General features: G+C 35.1%; 2 protein-coding genes and 1 long non-coding RNA gene across 5 annotated transcripts; 1 reads left to right on the top strand and 2 right to left on the bottom strand.

Annotated features, from left to right (window-relative positions):
• Nucleotides 1–3,985: 3,985 nt before the first annotated feature.
• Nucleotides 3,986–7,571, bottom strand: LOC144556129 (uncharacterized). The gene is made up of 6 exons (XM_078304618.1): nt 7,382–7,571; nt 7,163–7,268; nt 6,391–6,790; nt 5,302–5,914; nt 5,149–5,220; nt 3,986–4,316 (listed from the first exon to the last, which is right to left on the bottom strand). The coding sequence occupies exons 1-5, from the start codon at nt 7,407–7,409 to the stop codon at nt 5,153–5,155; spliced, it is 1,215 nt and encodes a 404-aa protein (XP_078160744.1). The 5' UTR covers nt 7,410–7,571; the 3' UTR covers nt 3,986–4,316; nt 5,149–5,152.
• An 872-nt stretch (nt 7,572–8,443) lies between these two features.
• LOC144555577 (cytochrome B561, amino-terminal protein) lies at nt 8,444–13,196 on the bottom strand. Its single transcript, XM_078303965.1, has 8 exons — nt 12,843–13,196; nt 12,399–12,454; nt 11,562–12,313; nt 11,044–11,233; nt 10,546–10,728; nt 9,547–9,923; nt 9,008–9,167; nt 8,444–8,677 (listed from the first exon to the last, which is right to left on the bottom strand). Exons 1-7 carry the CDS (start codon nt 13,022–13,024, stop codon nt 9,027–9,029), a joined length of 1,881 nt encoding a protein of 626 aa, XP_078160091.1. The 5' UTR covers nt 13,025–13,196; the 3' UTR covers nt 8,444–8,677; nt 9,008–9,026.
• A 3,579-nt stretch (nt 13,197–16,775) lies between these two features.
• On the top strand, nt 16,776–19,682 carry LOC144555578 (uncharacterized). 3 transcript variants are annotated; one of them, XR_013512066.1, is made up of 6 exons: nt 16,776–16,949; nt 17,403–17,475; nt 18,008–18,104; nt 18,575–18,705; nt 19,229–19,265; nt 19,359–19,682. It is a non-coding gene; the product is annotated as an uncharacterized LOC144555578 (long non-coding RNA). The 3 variants fall into 3 exon arrangements; XR_013512064.1 differs by having other exon boundaries at nt 18,575–18,678; XR_013512065.1 differs by lacking the exon at nt 18,575–18,705.
• Nucleotides 19,683–20,191: the final 509 nt, after the last annotated feature.

Genomic DNA, 20,191 nt, shown 5'->3' on the forward strand with positions numbered 1-20,191 from the left:
CGTATAAATCAACATAAGTAAACTGGGTACTCGTGTTTACACTTTGGGTATAGATACCTCTCCAAGTCTGGTCGCAGACGATTTCTAGTATTTCATAATAAGGTCGAGAAGTTGTACCCACATTAACCCGTGCAAGTATTTTTAGATTGTACTCACTCTCAGAATATCCAAGTTGACAATAAATGTCACCTATCACATCATACCAGCCAGATTCATCAGTTGCCGTCAATGAGAATCGCGGAGCAATACTATACGCCGCTCCTTTACGACCGTGTCGTACTTCACCACCGAAATGAATCCTTAGCAGGAGCATGATTAGTTGTTTTGATAAACTAACCTACACAATAATAAATAAATTAACATGATTAGTTGTTTTAAACTAAATTATACTTAAATGCATAATACACTTTACGAAATATATAATAGCCTGGTTCTTTCCTTTTACAAAATTCTAATTTAAGAATGCAATTTTACAATAACATGTAGTGAACAAATACTAACATATGGATCAAACTTTCCAAATAAATACATATTTCGTGTGTCATTTTCTTCGAGTGGATTTCAACATTATAAATTTCTTACTAGTTAAATACCATTGTACATCTAACTTTAAAAAGATAAAAAAAAAACACCACACAACAATTTGTGACAATTTGTGACAATTTGTGACCTCATGCATCCAATTTTTTTTTTTTGCGTCCGAACAATCCACTACTATGCATAATTAATAAAAATAAATCCTTGAAATTGAAACTAGTATATTTTCCCTATTTTTTTTTTTGGAAAAGATAATATTAATATACCATTATCAAATAAATCATAATCATAATCATCAATAGCAAGACAATGGTTATGGTGCATTAATAATTTAAAAAAAAAATATTAGAGTAATTACAGCGTACATCCATTTGACATTTAAAAAAAAAAACACAGGCCTTGTCACAGGTCATAATTGTTATATACCATCACATTAAATCAGGTCAACACACTTTCATTAATAAGTTGATCCCTGACCATATTTAAATTAACTATTTTTTTTTTCTGATATGTTATCATGTATTATACAAATATTATTTTTTAGGTCTAACTTGACCCATGTAATAACAATATTTTATAATGCTCCATTTTTAAAAAAATGTCTACTTTAAAATTCCAAACTATTAAAATGTTTTAACAACATCATAATCTAATTAGCAAAAAAGAATGGGTTTCGTTTCACGAATATGGACTAAAACAAAGCATATCCAAAAAAATAAAATTTTAGTTAAATAAGTTATTGTAATATAATTTAATTTTTTGAAAGAAATTAAAAAAAAAATATTAGCTCTTGCATAATTACAAGAAAAATTCAGTCATCCATCCACCACATTTTTTTAATTATTTGTTGAGTACAGGGCATATATATATTTATGAGATGCTAATCTTTTTCAATGATACACATGCATGCGTAGAGTTATAAAAACTAAGCATTTATGACAACAAAATAATAATACAAAAAAGTGTTGCTAGTGTGGTGATGACAATAATGCGACATGGATTGAAGCTATAATTCACAATACGAGAACCTGAGAAAGTGAGGGGGAGCTTTGTAACGTGAAACAGATCAACGTTCCCCCCCGAGGGACCGTCAAGAAATCTAGTTTCAGTCTATGATAATAATGACATAGAAAAATTTGAAACTAACCTGTTGATGGTCCAACGGAGGGAACGATTATCTAATATATATATTTCACGATGCAAAACTCCACAACACTTTCTACAATAAATTAATTATTTTTCATAATTGAAAAATATCTAAGAGGGTTTCTTTCTTTTTTTTTCAGAGGAGATTAAGAGAATATTATGAAGTTATGATACAAATCAAGCTGCTGATGGCAATTTATATGCTGTATGGACGTCATGGAAAATTACGTTCAGAGTATTGTTTTGTATTGCCCTTCAGAGATAATTACGTCCAGAGTGCCCTTCGGAGAGAATTACGTCCAGACTTTTCCACCGACAGGCCGGTGCTATCTATCACGGTCCAATTTTTTTTTTCTTCCGCCCCTGCCCGTTACAAACCATCACGGACACGTATTTTTTATTGTTTTTTCGCTGGCCGTTACAAACCATCACGGACAGGCATTTTCGGAATTTTTTATTTTTTCCGCTGGCCGTTGCTATCCATCACGGACAGAATTTTCGCAATTTTTTTTTTCCGCGCTGGCCGTTTCTATCCATAACGGACAGGGTTTTTTTTCCGATTTTTTTCTCTGGTTCAATTAGCATGGTTAATGTAGTTAGAATGGTTAATAAGGCACTAAGTATGGCCGTTATAAGCCACAACGGCCATTGGCCGCGATATTTAAAAACGTTTTCCTTATATCTGAAAAATAACGAAAAGCGTCCCCTAATCTGGATATTTTTTTATTATATTTTCTATTAATAAAAATTTCGGCGCTCGAGAGTGATCACTTAAGGCTCACGAGGACGATCGCACGAAAATTAAAAATTCATGTGTACAAACTTTGGTGCGTCCGGAAGGGTGAACACTGAGCATTGACACATTGTAAAAAATATAATTTGTACATGGATTTGTGTGCGTGGATCAAAAAGCACGCCGGAGATTCTACGTCAAATTGTAATGCGTCAAAAAAAGATAAACTATGTTATCCATGTGCACAAATTCTCAAATTTTGTATTAACGTCTGCACAAGCGTTGGACGGCCACTCTCCAATAATTGTTAGCACTTCTCAAAATCCAAATGATGAAATCCGCTTCAGGACTTGAAAGGGAAGAGCCAACATTGGAGCTACTGTTCCAGTGCCATCAACCATGCATGCGTGACGAAAAGATAACTAATCCAGTGATCCCTACGGGTTCATGATATTCCAAAAATTCTGAGGGCTTAAATGCAAAAAAAATACTTTGTTATGTTGGTCGTTGTGTATACGCTGAAATTTATTAAGGAAATTTATAGGAGTGGTACTACCCGGTAACAATGTAGTGCCAATACAGGGGCGATGATGATTGATAACACGACTTATTCTCGTTGGTATTTAATCTGAACACATATTTCTCTTGGTAATAATACTGGATTACCATATTTAGGTATCCGGCATTTTGTAGTAATACAATCTCACATTAGTTTAAAGAATTCATGTTATTAATTTAATAACATGGACTATTCCGAATTGTATGAAATTAACACTTTTTCTATATTATTCGAATATTCTTCTCGTACTATTCTCACACACTAATCCGGGAACCACTATTTTCTTATTATTATTTTGATGATCCAATCACACCCTAGATTAGTGGTTTCCGTAATTCGACAGGATGGCAAAGACTATTCCCGGGTTAATTTTTGTAAGGAACTTTTTAGTATTCATATAGGCGTTTTCATAAGAATAAATAGTAAGAATCTTTTATCATTCTACAACTAGAAATCAAGCTACCGATTAACATGTCTACATCCTACTTGCGCATATAGCAGCATTGGTGGGACAATATTCGATTAATGAAAGTTACTGATCGCTCTTTATTCCTCCCACTTCCTCTGTGCCTAATTGGCTAGATGCCGCTAATCGTTTTATCTATGATATTGATCAACGACTAACCCTCCTCTCCAGTCTATAGATATACCTCCCCTTCTCTCCAATTACCCAATTTATATATACACACGACTGTTAAAGAATTCAATACGTCAGCTCTGCATCAGGTTCAATTCCTGAGACTGATCTGTGGAGGACTACAATTGATGCTGGTTTCAAAAAAAATAAAAAGGTTAAAGTGATACAGATACTGCATACAATAAAAACTCGAAGAAAGAAATATCTTATTGTTACAGTTCAGTCATTAATATGATTATAAGTGCCCACATATACAATCATACCAAATTAACAATAACTTAATACATATCTCCGGGTATTTAGGTCGAATTTGACATAAAATGCATACCTCCATTTAAATTTTAACTCTAGATAGTAGACAGTAGACACCAAATCTTAGGCCTTGAACTTTCATAGCAAATAAAAAAGAAAAAAGTTACAATTAGGTTTCAAGAACAATAGAATATCGAGTTACATCAATCAAATCATCTCCAGTCGAGGAATAAAGACTACACACAAATCCATGACCATGTTAAGCTGCACAAAGAATCACGAACTAATCTTATAGAAAAACCTAATAAACAAGTTTATCTCAAACAACTTTATAAAATTTATTACTAGTTCAAGCTCCTAAAAATTCAAAGCTGAATATCTAGAAGACGAGCGTAAAACCAATAGACTGAGGCATTTGTTGATAGTACATCAATCTCCCAGTGATATTGTTCCTGAAAAAGAAGGATAGACATTTAAATGGTAACATGTGATAAATACCTTTACAAACACAAGAGTAAAGCTTCACAGAGCCAGATCATTGTACCAGTATGATTATTACAACTAAGTGAATACCTTTGCACAGTTTCCGATAAATTTTCAACTTACTTCCTGCATTGATATGCTTAGTATGAACTTCTACAGTGCATTATTAAAGAAGTGCAGAATTCAGGATTCAGATCCTTTACAGTACTGTACTGATCCAGTAGCCATTGCCTGATCATTAAAATCTCACAGCATAGTGCTAAACAGGATGTGGTACAGCAGTCGATCAATACATTTTTACATGCTAAACACTAATACAGTCGATCAATACATTTTTACATGCTAAACACTGATACAGTAATACCCAAAATATTCGTTGTGCAAAGAACTCCACCTTTTTTGGTTTATATGTGGATAACACCAAGCTGTTTAAACTAAACACATGTTGATTAAAAGACATGATAAAGTTGCACACTTAGACCCAATGCATCTTGAATAAACCAAAATGTTTTCTAATCAACAGAAAAAACATGAAACCCAACAGAAATAGTTCATGTTTAATCTTAGCACAATTTGAAAGTAGGTAAAATGCTCACAAGTCGCAACAGTAGAGGCAAATTTGTCAACTTTTAAGGAACCTTCCCCCTCACTCTAATCTAACAGTTGGTTATATTAAAAATAACATATAAGTGTCAGCTTCTTATTAGGAAATTGCAAGTCTATGGTATGATATCTGTAAAAATCCCAAAACTATTGGCATAATCTATAATAAAGCTTCAAATGCAATAACCAAAACTTTACCTTGCTAAGTCACCACAGAGTCAGTCAAGGAGGCTTGTTCTTCCATAGGTCCTTCAACCTTGGCTATGCTAACTAAAACATAAAGAAAACTTTGCGAAATTCAAATCACCCATATAAACAAGAATATTACTCACTAAACTGGAGATGTCTCACCGTATTTAGTTTTCTCATTTTTCGTTGCTTGTTTGCCTTTGCTCTTACTCTGTTCATTTGCACCATTACCAGCTTTCTCAGTCGAACTCTTTTTCTTTAAACAGGTTGTGGAGATCTCATTAGAGAGTGAGCCTCTAGTTGGTGGAGACTTCTTGTTCAATTTCCTGGCTACTTCATCAGATGAAGAATTGGAGCAATCTTTCAAAACATGTTGCTTCAGTTTGTCGTTTGCCTCCTCTATTAGGTCAGAATTTGATACCTCACAATGCTCAGTTTTGACAATTTCATCCTGTTTCTGGTCAGACTTAGGTTGCTCTTGGCTTATGTTTAAACACAACCCTTGATATGAATTACAATCATGCTCCTCTTCCAATGTAATATTTTCAGTTTTACACACAAAACCATCGGCCTTTTCCTCGAATTCATCTTTATCTGTATCAGAAAAGAGTGCTTCCCTTTTTGACTCGGGAATTAGAATTTGAGTGCATTCAGATTTAGTTTTCTCAGCATAAAGTCCATATGATTGCAAGAGGTCATCGAAAAGGGAGATTGTAGAGGTTGTTTGGTGTCTTTTTGTATACTTCTTTAGCTCAGAACGCATTTTCTCGAATGGCTGCTCCCATAAAACCACAAGCATAAATTCAGATTTTAGTAAGACATAAATAATGCTATTAAAATAGTACTAGTAATTACTCTTTCATGTTTTTCATTTACAATGATCATTCCATTATCAGATATTCTCAGAGACAAATAGGCATGTAATTTAATGCATATAACAAGTTTCTCTTTGCATAGCTATAGTCTTCATAATCTGTTTTACAATAGTTTGTCAAAGGTCTTGAACCCAATTGCTTGGTTTGAGTCACTTTGTCCTACTAGAATATTAAAAGCTAAGCATTCTTGAAAGAGAAACAAACTACATTACTCAATTAATCTAACTTGAATGACCCTATAAATAGCTTTCCCCGTGATACATGAAAACTAGGAAACTTATAAACTACAGATCCAAGATATATAATTGTTAAAAGGACACAGTTTACAAGCACAACAATTTAAAACCATAATGACGAGCAAAAGAGTTTAACAAACCTGAGCATGGCACTCTAAGGCAAGGCGAAAGAATGCAGCTGAGACAAAATGCTTTCCCACAGCCTCAGAAACTCTGATCTGGTTAAGCCAATAACTGGATGTCTCCATCCGATCGAGACAGCATTTACTGCAATTTAATGCACTAAGATAAGGGGTCCCATCTTCCACTACCTTCTTCGCCACTGCCAATGGGGTCCGCATTGCTTCTTCTTGTCTTTTTTCCTTGTGTTCCTTTAAAGGTACTTGTTGCGGCTGCTTCTTCCTTTCAGCAGGTTTTAACTTGGCATTTTCTGTGGATGTTCCATTTCTTTTTGCAGGGATAGCCGGTTTGGGTTGCTTCAATTGTGCCTTTTCCACTGGTATGTTGGTGTTTCTGCTGACACCAAAAGCACGCTTCGGCCTGAATATAAGGATTAGTTTGAACCCCAATTTTAGTCTTATTCATGTTTCTTAAATTAGCTAATAGTATAAGTAAAAAAAGGGAGTTGAATAATATGATGCTCTCTGATACCATGTCAAGTGGCTTATACTGCAAGAGAGAAAACCTCAAAAAATATAGAGCACCATCTCAGACATTTTGTCCTCTAGACAATTATTTAACTTAATACTAAATTACTTTTGGATGGAACTAAATTAGCTTTCTTATATGGAAGAGCAATTAATTAACTCCGCACTAATTACGTTACCAAATTACACTGGAGAACCTGTTTTGCTCACTAGTGCCACTAATTAAAAACTTGAAACGAGAGACTTTGCAATAAGTATTTACTACCTCGTCTTGGCTGGTGCGAGGGGTTGTGTCTGTTTTTCCTTCTTTGCATTAGGTCGAACCGTAGTCGGTTTCAAAGTGGGGTTCACAGCAACACGGCGCTTTGTCACTGCCAAGAGGGATCAAGAATTCAAGATGAATAAATCAGCAGATAATCGAAGTATTATTCAAACCTAAATCAGAAGAAAAGAAAAAAGAAAAAGAAGAAGAGAATTAGAGTACCCGGAATAAGAGCAGGATGGGGATCCATGGAGAAAAATGTTTTAGCAGATGCGGGAGAAGGAGAGAGGGAAAGGGGGAAGGATGGGGTGTTTGAAATATTTTGAACCAAACCGCATGTTCGCAGTGCCAGCCTGGCAGAGATAAGTAGATAACTAACTGATAAGGAAGACTCGCGACGTTTTGACTGGATTAATTTTTTTTTTTTTTTTTAGTATAGCCGTAGGCCCCAATTCTGCTCTCAAGCAGAATCAATCCCATGTGATCATGTCTCTTCCGTAGGGGACTGGATTATTTTGATGATACCCTAATAACGACATACGGTTTTATTCACCGCCCCGTAATAATTCAAAGGGAGGATTGGATTGGGCCAAATTTTTTGTCCAAATCCGCAATCTGCTTAAAATTTAGATTTTGGGCTTTCACTGAAATCGTAGTCCTATCTTTCCTGTTTATACATACAGTTAAGATTAAAATGTAAAAAAATTTAAAAAATTACCTCTTGATGGAAACAATAGTTGTGTTTTGGAAAAAATAAAAAAAATCTGGTCTGATGGAGAGAATAATAGTGAACACGGACGCATTACAAGACATGATAAAACAAATGACAGGCAATTGTGTCAAGTGTTCGAAAAAATTAATAAATATTCATGTCCATTGCATCCCTCAGTTCTGTAACTTTCGCCCACTCATCTCGGTGTTACATCCATCACATTAGCTTGGAGAGAATAGCATCTTGTCGTAGCATCTTCATCTTTTTTTCATGGTCTATATCATACCAAAACTAGCACAACGTCGATGAGAAGTTCACAAATTTCAATCGAGCGGTGTAGATGTACAATCTGAGGTTTATAATCTTACACTTGCAAATTTGCTCCGATTATTTTCTTTTATCGTATTGCGATCTACATCATTTTATCTCGAACTATTACAAGTATAGAACATTAGTCAGTGTTTCAGAACCTCAGCCAGTCCAGATCACCGAGAACAAATGCATCTGCACTAGACTGACATAACGACATTAAAGAAAAGGATGACAGCAGTTGAGAAGCAAAAGAAAATTCACAACAAAAATAAAAAATAAAAAAATACATGGATTAGACAAAAAGTAGACGATCTCTAACTTTTAATCAGAAAAAAAAAAGAGTAAATAAGCTAAGTTACTGCTAACATTCAGGATCAAAAAGGGTAAGGGAAAGAAAAAGGCGAATCAAGCGTTAGCTTCTTTCCTTGTTTCCTTTTGAGTACTTCTTGTAAATAGACTTGGACTTCTAAGCCCAAAAGTCTTTTCCTTCAGACCTAACAGAATATTTAGAAAACAAAATACCTAAATCAGAGAAATATTCCAAAAAACAGTGTATGATTGCAACTCCCAAAAGTATGTAAAACTACTGGGATCAAATCCCGCTGCTATAATTTCTTCCTAAAATGCCCAAGCTACCCTCCACTCCCATTTTGATTCTAGTCTCTATGAATGAACGAGGGAAGTGTGAACGTCATTTCAAGACAAAATGTGGAGGAACCGGCTAAGGATATAATTCTCATTTTGAATGGCACTTGAAACTTTGAGTGCAGTGTTTTGACAAAAAAAGAGTAAATAATAATAAAAAAATTACAACTATTCAGCACCTTAGCTAAGTAAAACCTCTCAGGCCTCAGTGTCTGAATCAAGGACAGAGAGAAGGTTGAGAGCAGGTGACCCCAGCTGAACTCCTCTTACCACACTACCATAATCTTCGTTAATTTTGTGGCAGAATAGCAAAATCGAATCCCAAAATGCTGTTCTTCCCTAAGAAAGAAAACAAAAATATAATAGAGGCTTTTGTTAATGCTTATTAGAGTGAAACACTTCCTTTTCACTACATGCGTGTAACCAAAGCCAATGAAGGCTTCAGAATCATTCAAATGTATCTTTAAAACAATCAAAAGCGCATATTTAATTTAACCAGGAAAACAAATACTTCATAATTACCTGTTAATGATTGCTTCAGTTCAACCATAGAAGGCAAAACTTGTTTTTTTTTCCTCATTAATAATAGTTCGATTATGGACCAAACTTAAAAGCATGAGGCACAAACAACGGCTAAAAAGCAACTTAAACTAGATAACTACAATGAGATACCAAAAGTTCTCATCTTTTGAAAAAAGAAAAGAAACATTAAACTTACCTGAAGGGAGAATTGAAGCTTCTTATTCCAATAAAGAGAAAAAGTCGGTGTACTCTGCTTCCCTACAGATAGTATCAGTGCACCCGGGTGGATGACTGATGGGACCCCCAATATGATAGCTACATATTTCTCTGGAAACCTCTCTTTAGGAGGGAGAACACCCAAAAATAAAGGATTTTCACTAGACTCAGACCCAGAAAACCACTGTGTGTCAACGTGAAGCGTCCAGCCAGGATGCTCCATGAAAGCCGCAAATAAATAGAGGAGGAGGTGGGAATCTGAAGGGAGATCTCCAGTCCACTTCTTGCCTGCTTTATCTGAGCTATATCCCTTGCCCATGTAGTCATACTTTTTTAGACAGGTTCCTTCAGCCAGATCTGCCATACAAAGGACAAAAGGATTGCTGGTATTAATGATTATAAATGTTCACATTAGATAAATAAACATTAATAAGCATTTCAAAATCCATAAAATATAGCAAACTGCAATGATAATGACCGAGTTCACCTTTGCTTAGTTCAATAGAATTACTAGCTTCAGTGAGATAAAATAAGATTAGTTTTTGTACGCAGCAAGCTAATTAAAACCACAGCTGCCACAACCTAACACCAAGCAACAACCCAATGTGCCTGGTTAAGGTAAAATTAATCAGGCCAATGCATTTAGTGCCCCCTTTTAGAATAATTGGCTAAATCTCCACTACCATCATATTGAAAACGTACACACCTCATATTCTTACATGTACCCCAGAATTTCGTATTAAGAGTAAAATATTATAATGTATCAAAATGCAGTGCATATCCAAATCCAACCAAATTACGTTACTTGAGAAGCCAACCCCGCTAGTGTGGGTTAATGGGTCAGTTTAGGTTCAGGCACTATGCCTTAACCCAGTATCGGGTCACGTCAGACCCAACCTGATCTTATTTCCAATTGGCACTCTTCAGCCTGCAATACTACAGAGATTACAACAGAAACAGTGTGGGGTTGGAGATGTACCTTCAACACGACAGATAGTATAATCAGCATGGACACCTCCATGAGGTAGTAAGCCCTTTATAAGCTCCCCTTTCATGAGAGATTTTAGCCTCTGGTGCTCAGTTATAGCATCAAGGCATGCTTGAATGATCATGGGAGGGGGATTTTGTGGGGCATTTTGTACACTACCAAAAGATTGTTGTGCTGCAAATCAAAAGGAGTTTATCTCTTAAGGTTAAAAACAACAAGAAAATGGATTAAACTAGAAAAAAAAATACTTCTTTACAAACAACCTTCTCTCTTAACAGGTATCATTACAAACAGATTGGGAAAACCCTAAAATAACTGGACTAAGACCAGGCTACCAATCAGCTAGTGTGGGCCCACACAGTATAGTACCTACCAGTGCAAAGTGCTACAGCATTACTCCTGCAGTTTTATACTAGACCCAAAACCCTGCAATCGCATTTAATAGCTTTATTAAAAAGAGAGCTACTACCAGGAGTATAAAAGGCTCACCTGGTGGTTTGTTTAGGGCTTGTATAAGAAAAGTCTGCAACTTGTGAAGAAGTTCATCTTCATCCAGTGTTACAATAGGTTGCCATCCATTAGCTGCAGACAAGCTGATTGGAGCAGTCGAGGCTGCTGTATCACTTCCAACTTGACTGACAGTAATCGGGAAACCAACACTGGCAGCAGCTTGCATTACCTACAACATAAGCATGAGAAATCAACAATTGTGCAAAAGGTATTGTATTCTCGTAGGGACATTTGCCGAAGTATTGTACTTCTGAAGATTATGGGAAAGCCCCACAATATGCATGTCATTTTTAGTCATTCCTTGAATGAGAATTCAGAAATTTTAACAGTCAAATTATTTAATCAAGGTCAATTTTGTCATTTTGTCAGGTAATGCTGGTATTAGTGTGCAATATAAACGGTTGTAAGACCAAAAGATGCTATAGGCATAATTTTATAGAAATTAATAGACATGAAAATTGTGCACCTACAATGAAAAATTCCCAAAGTAGAGTTACCTGAACATGACTAGTTTTGATCTTTGCAAGGAGAGGGTTTATCAGAAATGAAGAGAACCACTGCCTGAGGCAGTCTCGCCACTCCTCGATCTGAGGATATATACCCAAAGTCTTGTAGCCTTCAACAGCCTTCTCCATAGACATAGGGGGTGGTACATCTCCTTCTCCCTTCTTGGGAGAAGCTGAGGTAGGAGACATGCGCACCGGCCTCAGAGGAGTGCTCCTAGTGGTACCAGACAGAGGGGTCGAACCAGGCATTGAGCCAGGGCTGGCTACACTCAGACCCCGCACTGATGCTGGTGGTGTAACTGTGGCTACCTTAGACGCAGATGATTCCCACATTTTCTCAATCTTTTCATCAACTTCTTCCAGAAACTTCTCCAGCATCGCCTCATTTTGGATCCTCTTGCCACTTCCAGATCCGTGGTTTCCACTTCCAGATACATGCTTTGACCAAGAAGTAACAGGAGAGGAGCTAAGCTTGGGAGTTACTGGTGAGCTGATGGCCCTTTTCTCTGTGCAGGGTGGGGTTTGAGTAAATAAGGACCTTCTTACGGGAACGAGAGGCTCATAAGTAGATTTTGATTTAGGAGGCTTCTTGTTTGATCCTGAGTTGATGGTTTTGGATTTGCTTGAAGTGAGAATAGGTCTGGCAATCGGCGCCATATATGCAGAAAAAGCTCTAAAGAAGGCTGTCAAGAACACTACTAGAAATAGCCCTGTTGTGATTTGCATGCCTTTAAATGCATATTCTGCAAAATCCAAAGAGGAATTTTTACAAACATGTGACAGGCACCAAAAAGTAATTAAATTCTTGTCAAGGAAAGAAAGATTTACCAGTTGCCCTGGTTGAGAGGAGGATATTATACATGATGGTAGTGATCTTCTCTTCCCTTGAATGATTAGACAAACCGAAAGGTGTTAGCAATTAGATTATTGTCAGCCTTGAGTTTATGATTAATCAGGTAAAATCGGTGCCAGAGTTTGACATCGCTCCACTTTATTTACAGTGTCCGGTGAAACTAGCAACGCAAAGGAATAGTTATTTACTACTCAAGAGAAAGCTCATTTTCTACAAATGCTGAAACTAGACTATCCAAAGGAGTAACCGAGTTACACAGAGATAAGCTTTGGCGCGCATTATAAAACCAGCTAGCCGGTAAAATAAATAACCCGGAATAGAGCTCAAGCTCTTTCTCTTTTCAGTTATTCTGTACCTCCTTATTCCCGAACAAAACACCACACCGTAAAAAGCAAGAGCTAACAGGAGTGCAAAAAAACCTGGAAGAGAGGTAGAATAGGTAGAAGGAAGAGGCAACTACAGCGAAGAGGAGGAAGAGAAGATCGGTGGCGTACGGACGGGGGCCACGTGGTCCCACGCCAGAGGCTAAGGTCGGGCGGCGGACAGAGAACTTGGGTTTGGCGCCGCCTTGGGGAGCCGGAGGGCTCCGGTGTCCCTCCATCGGCGTAGCCAGTGAGAGAACTGGAGAGCGCTTCTCTATGAACCTGAGTTATTCTTGTGCAACAACAGTAGCTCCGCACAGACGCATTTTGAATTCGGCTAGGTTGGACGAAACTTTAGGCTGCGCCGCGATCACGGGCGGGAAGACGCTACCGAAATCTTGTGTTGGGGAAATTTTACCAGGAAAGCCTCCTCAAATGTTATAATTTATGAGATATTTGATATTTACACGTAGTTTAATACTTAAATATGATAAGTTTGAGGGCGAGGCGGTAGATTGGGTAAATACTTTAACAGAGTAGTTTTGGCTTCATTCAGCGCACGTACAATAGAATCAAAAAAGTGTTGCATATGGTTCTTGCGCTGCATGAAGCTAAAACTACTCTGAAAAAATCTTTACCCGGTAGATTCATCGTGTGTTATTCACTGTTCGATATTTTGGAACAAACCGTGAACTTGGTCTTAATTTTCGTAAATGTAAAAATTTTAAAATAAAAAAAGAACGTTTTAACTGATTCATCGTATCTCTTAGCCTGGGCTCCAGAAGCGTAGAGGAAGGAGAAGGCACGGGGAGCATCGCTTACCTCAGTGCACTATTTCGTACATTCTAATTTGAAGATATAAATTTCAATAGAATACACGTCATCTCTGAATAATGTCTGCTCTCCTCCGCTTTCTCTTTATTTTTTCTCTTTTGAAACAAAGGACCACGAGAAAGAGGAGGTAACACAATTGGCTAGAAAAATATCCTAGAGTTGTTATACTCAAAGGTCGAGAATTCAATTTTCCCCTCACGAACCTTAGTAACTACTACCAAGTTTTCAAAAAAAAAAGAAACAAAGGACCACAGACATCTTGTGGTATGATCGCTCTTCATCTCATCTCCTTTTCCTTTCCTTTAAGAACGGCTTCTTCTCTTTTTCTGAAACACGACTTTAAAGTGGACCACTTAAATGCGGCGCTTAAGGCTATTGAAAACTCGTCCAAGGCAATGCTGCTGCCTCCCACCTCTCTTACCCTCCAGTCCACCCATCCACTTCGTTTAAGCAGGTGATTTTGCTCAGCGGATCTGGTTATTGTTTTTGGTGCTTCTGTCTAGTGGATCTGACCACCGCTTTTCGCTTCGGGCATCACCTTGCCTCTCTAAGATAAGCAGTTCGTTTTTCTCCTCTTCTCCTATGTTCTTCTTCCTCTCTTTGACAATGGAAGAGTAGGTGGAACGAGTCGTACATATAGTTACTTATATTATATGTTTGTTGTTTTTGTATTGTGTTGGTTGTTTGCTTGTGTTTAGCTGCTTCTTCTCTCACCCTCTTGCTCTAATAAACTTTTATGGCTCCAACTCTAGCGACTCTCCATTTGAGAGGTGGACTGTCTTAGTCTAATTGATTCAGTTCCTAGTCTAATTTGATTCAATGCCTTCTTGGCTGCCTTTGAACAGTGAATGTCATGATCTAGTTGATTCAGTTCCTAGTCTGACATGATTCAGTACATTCTCAGTTGTGCACAAGGAAGAGTTTGATACGGTGTAATCTGCCAGAAGAAAATGAGACAAATATGCACACAGTAGAAACAATTATTAAGCTCTTATAGTTACAATCAAATCAAGTAAAGATAATTACATTTGTGTTCACAGAACACGCATGTGTTTATTTGTTTACAGTTGAATACTTTAAAAAATACTCGTTGTCTAATATTACGTAACAGCTAGGTTGTAATTTTTTGGAATAACTATAATCGCTTTCGGACTTTTAATGAAAAAAACGATTCATCGTTCTAGAACATGTTTTTGTAATGTTTTTAGGAGTGAGGAGCGGAAGATTATGTTTCTATTATATTTAGAGTAGATAGATTGATGGATATTTTCTCTAATTTCTTTAATTAGCATGACACTCCATTACACGCACTACAACTGAAAATCAACATTAAAACGAAATTCAGAAAAATACAAGTGATAATTTCTTTTTTCACATAGATTAACAGTTTTTATATACCGTCGTTATTATAAAACAAAGACGATACACATTTATTTGCAGGAGAGCTATAAGTTGCAACTATGTTCGATTGGTTTAAAAATTGCATATAACTATAATATATCAAATTCTCAATTAGAGGTGCTATCGGATTGAATAATGTTCGGATACTATTATATTTAGACCTGTACACTAAAGTGTTCAGGTCTGAATTTCGGTTCATATATTTATTATTTTCAAATCAGATCAAGTCCAGATACAAATATCTATTTACCGTAAATATTTTGGATCTAGTCTTTTGATTCCGGGTAGATAGATACCCATAATTTGTTTGTGGATTATCGGGTCCGAATTTAGAATAGGTACATGTCACAACTCAGAAAATATTTGAGAAACCGTGTACATTTAAATATAATTATAATATCTTAAACATCTCACATAATATATCATTGTAATATAAATTAAAAGCTGCTCCAAAATAAAATTTATATTATTGTTGTTATTGTTGTTAAATATTACAATATAACATGCTACATAGCAAAATACAAATAATAATCCTAAATTGATTTTCTTTTTTATACTTCCAAAAATTCATAAATAAAATATTAATACCATTTGTTTCAATTAACGAAGAGAGCGATAAATTTTAATGATCTGTGCAGAAAAGCAGATAGATGGTAGACAAAGATCAAATATATTGTAGAAGAACTTAATTAGCTTCAAAAATTTATAGGCAAGAGGTGAATATAACATTTTATTTCAATGATCTGTATAAAGAGAACAACAAATTTCATTTAAGAAATTAATAGACAAAATGCGAGTTACGTGACATTTGATTTAAAATAAATAAAATTATTAATTATTAATCTAGATATGATAATTATAATTTATTTCTTGAAAAAATATTACAAATGATTATCTTTTCATAGTTATTAATATATATTTTTGTATTAAATAATTATAAAGAATGATATTATTATTTTATCGGGTATTTATACGGGTATCGGGTCGGGTACGATTATGGGTCAGATAATTAAATCAAACTCATATTCTATTCATTACAATATTTGTTCCGGTTCGAATCTAGATCAGGTATTAAATTATTGATTTTGTAACCTTATCAATTACAAAATATCCAAATTAATCATATAAAAATAGCACCCTATCCAAATTATTGGTTATATTTTTTAAACCACACTCTATTCAAATTAATCAGATCCGGATCAGTTTCAAAACATATCTAGATAATAAGATAAAAATAGCACCTCTACTCTCAATTCTAGAGCCTGTAATAATTTCAAGTAACCATTGGCCGAATTTATTTAGTTACCATCTTTTAAAAAACAAAAAAACATAATTGACATGAGTTTTGGAATAATGTTATTTTTACCATAAAGGCTGCTAATAGTTGTGTTCCCAATTGAACTAAAGCAATTAAAAAAATATATACCAAATTGGATGCCAGCTGCGTGTCTAGTAAAAGTAAAAAAATTCACTCCTGACAACCACTGTCAAGCACTAAAAAAACACTGAAAATCTATCTATAGATATAATTCAGGATGTCCCGGTTACTGTAGATGAACAGTATCATCTACAGAGACACTCTAATTCTCCTTTGTTCGATCTATTTTTAACGGTTATTGATATATCGCTGATTCATTCAACATTACCCACTTGATGGACACGTGTCTTTCATTGTTTCTTCATCGTTTGATCGACACGTGTTTGATTTTCTCGGTGTCTTCGTCTTTCCTCTTTAATTTATCTCCGTCTAAATTTTTTTCCCAACGTTCTATCCTCTTCCAGCTCCATCTATTTCGCTCTCTCCCCGTCATCAACTCCACTCCCTTCCTCTCCGCTCGAGTCTCTCTTCCTCTGTTCCACTGCTCAATCAATTGAAGAAGAAATCACTCTCCTCTTTTGAGCTCACTGCTTCACTCTCTCTTGGATAAGGTAATGTTGTTTGTTCTCTCTCTCTCTGGTCGCTCCATTTGTTTTCCATTAATATTATGATACACCTCACTAATTTAAGGTGTTTGTTAGTTTATTGAAGGAAATAATCCCAAAATTTTCAAAAAAATCCTATCAAATGCTACTTTTTTTGTGAAAGATAATAAACAAAAACTGTGAATGATAGCGTACAATTTGCACTTACACTAATAGTTGAGGTTGTAGAAAATTAAAAAAGAAAAATTGATTAGAAAAAATATCAGAAAAATTCAACCTAAAAACTAAATTTAGGGTTTAGGGTTTATTAGAAAAAATGAAACCATAAAACTAAATTTAGGGTTTAGGCTCTAAGGTTTGTGTTATATCAGATCTAGGATTTAGGATTTTCCTTCTGTTGGACAAATTGGAACCTTTTTAACTAAATATGTACTTTTTTTTTTTACTTTTTAATGCAAGTTGGTTAACAACAAAGTTCCAATTTGTGGTTGCTTATCTTGCTTGCTGTCTGTCTATCTTTGGCTTTAAAGAGGTATATTGTTTGTTTTACCTTTTCTCCTTTTATTCTTTGTTTGTCAATTGACTTACTGCTTAATTGGTTGCAGTTACTAAAAACAATATAATTTTATTTTAATTCCTTAAAGGAACTGCAAAACACTGAAGCAATACATGTTTAAATTTCTATAGATAGCAAAATGTAATATACTTTTGTAGTTTCAATTAGGAAAACAAACATCTATTTACATCGAAGATGAAATGCTTTATAATATTTTCAGTTGGGAAAATTCTTTAATCGAGAGATAGGAACTTATCTGTAGATTTTGTCTAATGTTGTTAATTTTGTGGGGCTTTTTTAATCAAATCAGGCAAATGTGGGAAAAAATTGTTGGCTGGTTGGGCAAAGAAGGCTGAAATAATGAGAATTTGTGTAATGTGGTATGATCCATTGTGTGGTACTAGCGACTTTATTTGAACTGAATCAATGGTACCCTAAATGGCTAAATTTAAATTGGAATCTTGGCTGGTTGATTTCTCATTTTGTTTATGGTTATTACTTGAAAAAGGATGTGCCAAGTGGTGTGTGATATGTGACGGTCAGATTGGCCGGCAATGCCACATGGAGAAACTGGAGAGCCTCATGCATCTCCTATTCCCTTTCAGGTATTTTGCGTACTCTTTCTTTTTTTAATTTCCTTTTCTGAAACATAGTTCACTTTGGAGGATCTCTGTAACTGATTGATATATGGTATGAAACTCTGAATGCATTGAATGCCTTGATGCCCGGAAGTACTGGTAAATTAGCAATGTCAAACTATATCTATAATAAAGAAATATTTAAGGTTAAGATTACTAATTTTGTTGCCCGAAAATGACTAGAGCTATATATAGAGCAAATTACTTGAGATTATGAAAATTTTATTTAACGTTAATATTACTAATTTCTAAAAGTGAGTGCTTAATTAAAAATGAAAGTAATATAATTATTGAATGCACTTGAGATTTAATAAAATGAAATTATGAAAATCTAAGCCGGCACTCTCCCTCCCTAATTTTTGAACCATTTTTTAGCTTCAACTTATTGGTTGCTTGAAAGCTAAGATAATATTATAATCTCTTACTATTATTGATAGGTATGAATCGAAGGAGAAGTTCTTGAAATACGCTAATGATGTCATGATCGTCGATTAGGTCATTGAGGACTGGTCACTGGGCCCGTCGCAAGTTGAACCTAATTGTAAAAATACTCAAGTGCTAATAAAGTGTAAATCAATGACTTCGCACAAGTTGAACCTAATTGTTTCATATTTAATAAATTTTATCATGAAATTTGGTAGTTAAGTAATTTTATTGTACTTCAATTTGGACTTTTAGCAAAAAAAACCTATCATGTTTAATTGTACATTGTCAGTAAATATAGTACCTTGTCCATCATGCTAGAATAAAAGTTGGCACTTGGAAGTTATTTGCATCATCCTCCTGTGTAATGAGAAAAACCGAAGAGGATTATGGCATGTCTAAACAGACCCTAAAAACCATTACAACCAATGTCGACAGTGCAATGCTTAATAACATCACGTTGATCCATGTTTAATGCAATTGCAAACAAATAATATGGGGGATTTCTTTTAAGTTTATTATCTATGTGATTAATTTACACATATTTGTCGCTCATTTTTTACTTTTAGTAACAAGTATTTGGACATTTAGTTCTAATGCATAGTTGTATCCTTCATTCTAAATGTATATAGAGTTATTTGTTAATTGCGATTATTTTTCAAATGCAGGGTCTGATATAAGCCAAAGATTTGGGTTTGTCCAGTTGTAAGTTCAACACTTTTGATAACCTTAATCACTTTAAATTAAATTGAAGACAGTATAAATTACTACATCCATTTATTTTTATATTTTCTTTAGGTGTCAGATGGCCTCGCATGTAATTGAGCTAAAAAATAACCATGAGATATGGAAGGTAAATTAGAGTTAAGCCTTGCGATGCACCACACCACTGGAGCAACGCATGCAAAAGGTTAAGAATGATTAGTGTCTTTTTTCGTAGACTTTCCTCTAACGAACTGAAACAATATGGAAAGGAAATTCAGAATGACTTTGTTGCTTACATCTAATTAAATTTTCTTGATTGCTTATGCTTCCGTTGGGCCATCAATTATAATAATTGTGTCAATAGATTCTAGCATATACCATGTAAGAAGAATTTCTAACAAGACTAATTAATCTGTTGATACATAACTAAGGTTTGTAATATACATTTTTTTCATGCCTCAAAAAGTAATTGCCGAAGCAATGCGAGGCCTATGGCTAGTATGTAAATATAGCTTTGTAAGGAATTGTAAGAATCTCGCAATAGTATCTCTGATTGAAAGCTAGTAGGATTAGATCTGGTTTTCCTTGCATACATAAATTAGACATGAATTGTGATTTATCAAGAGGTCAAAAGAAAACAAATAGGCCCCATTTTAGTCAAATCAAGTGTGTCAATAGGATGGGCCCAAAATTATTTAAAGATACTTCGGCTTGCCTAATTTAGGCCCAAATAGCTACATTGACAAAGTTGTTTTTACTTTGGACCTACTGGTTTTCTAAAAGCTGCGACGACTTCCTTTATTTATTTTTTTATGAAATTGTAGCTAAAAAAATCCGGAAACATTAGATGTCATTTTTTTATCTCACTATTGAAAAACAAATAAAAGTTACATTATGAAGTGCACCTTACCTCTAATTAAGATGGC

This window comes from Carex rostrata, chromosome 6, assembly GCF_964058835.1.
Source record: "Carex rostrata chromosome 6, lpCarRost1.2, whole genome shotgun sequence".
NCBI lineage: Eukaryota > Viridiplantae > Streptophyta > Magnoliopsida > Poales > Cyperaceae > Carex > Carex rostrata.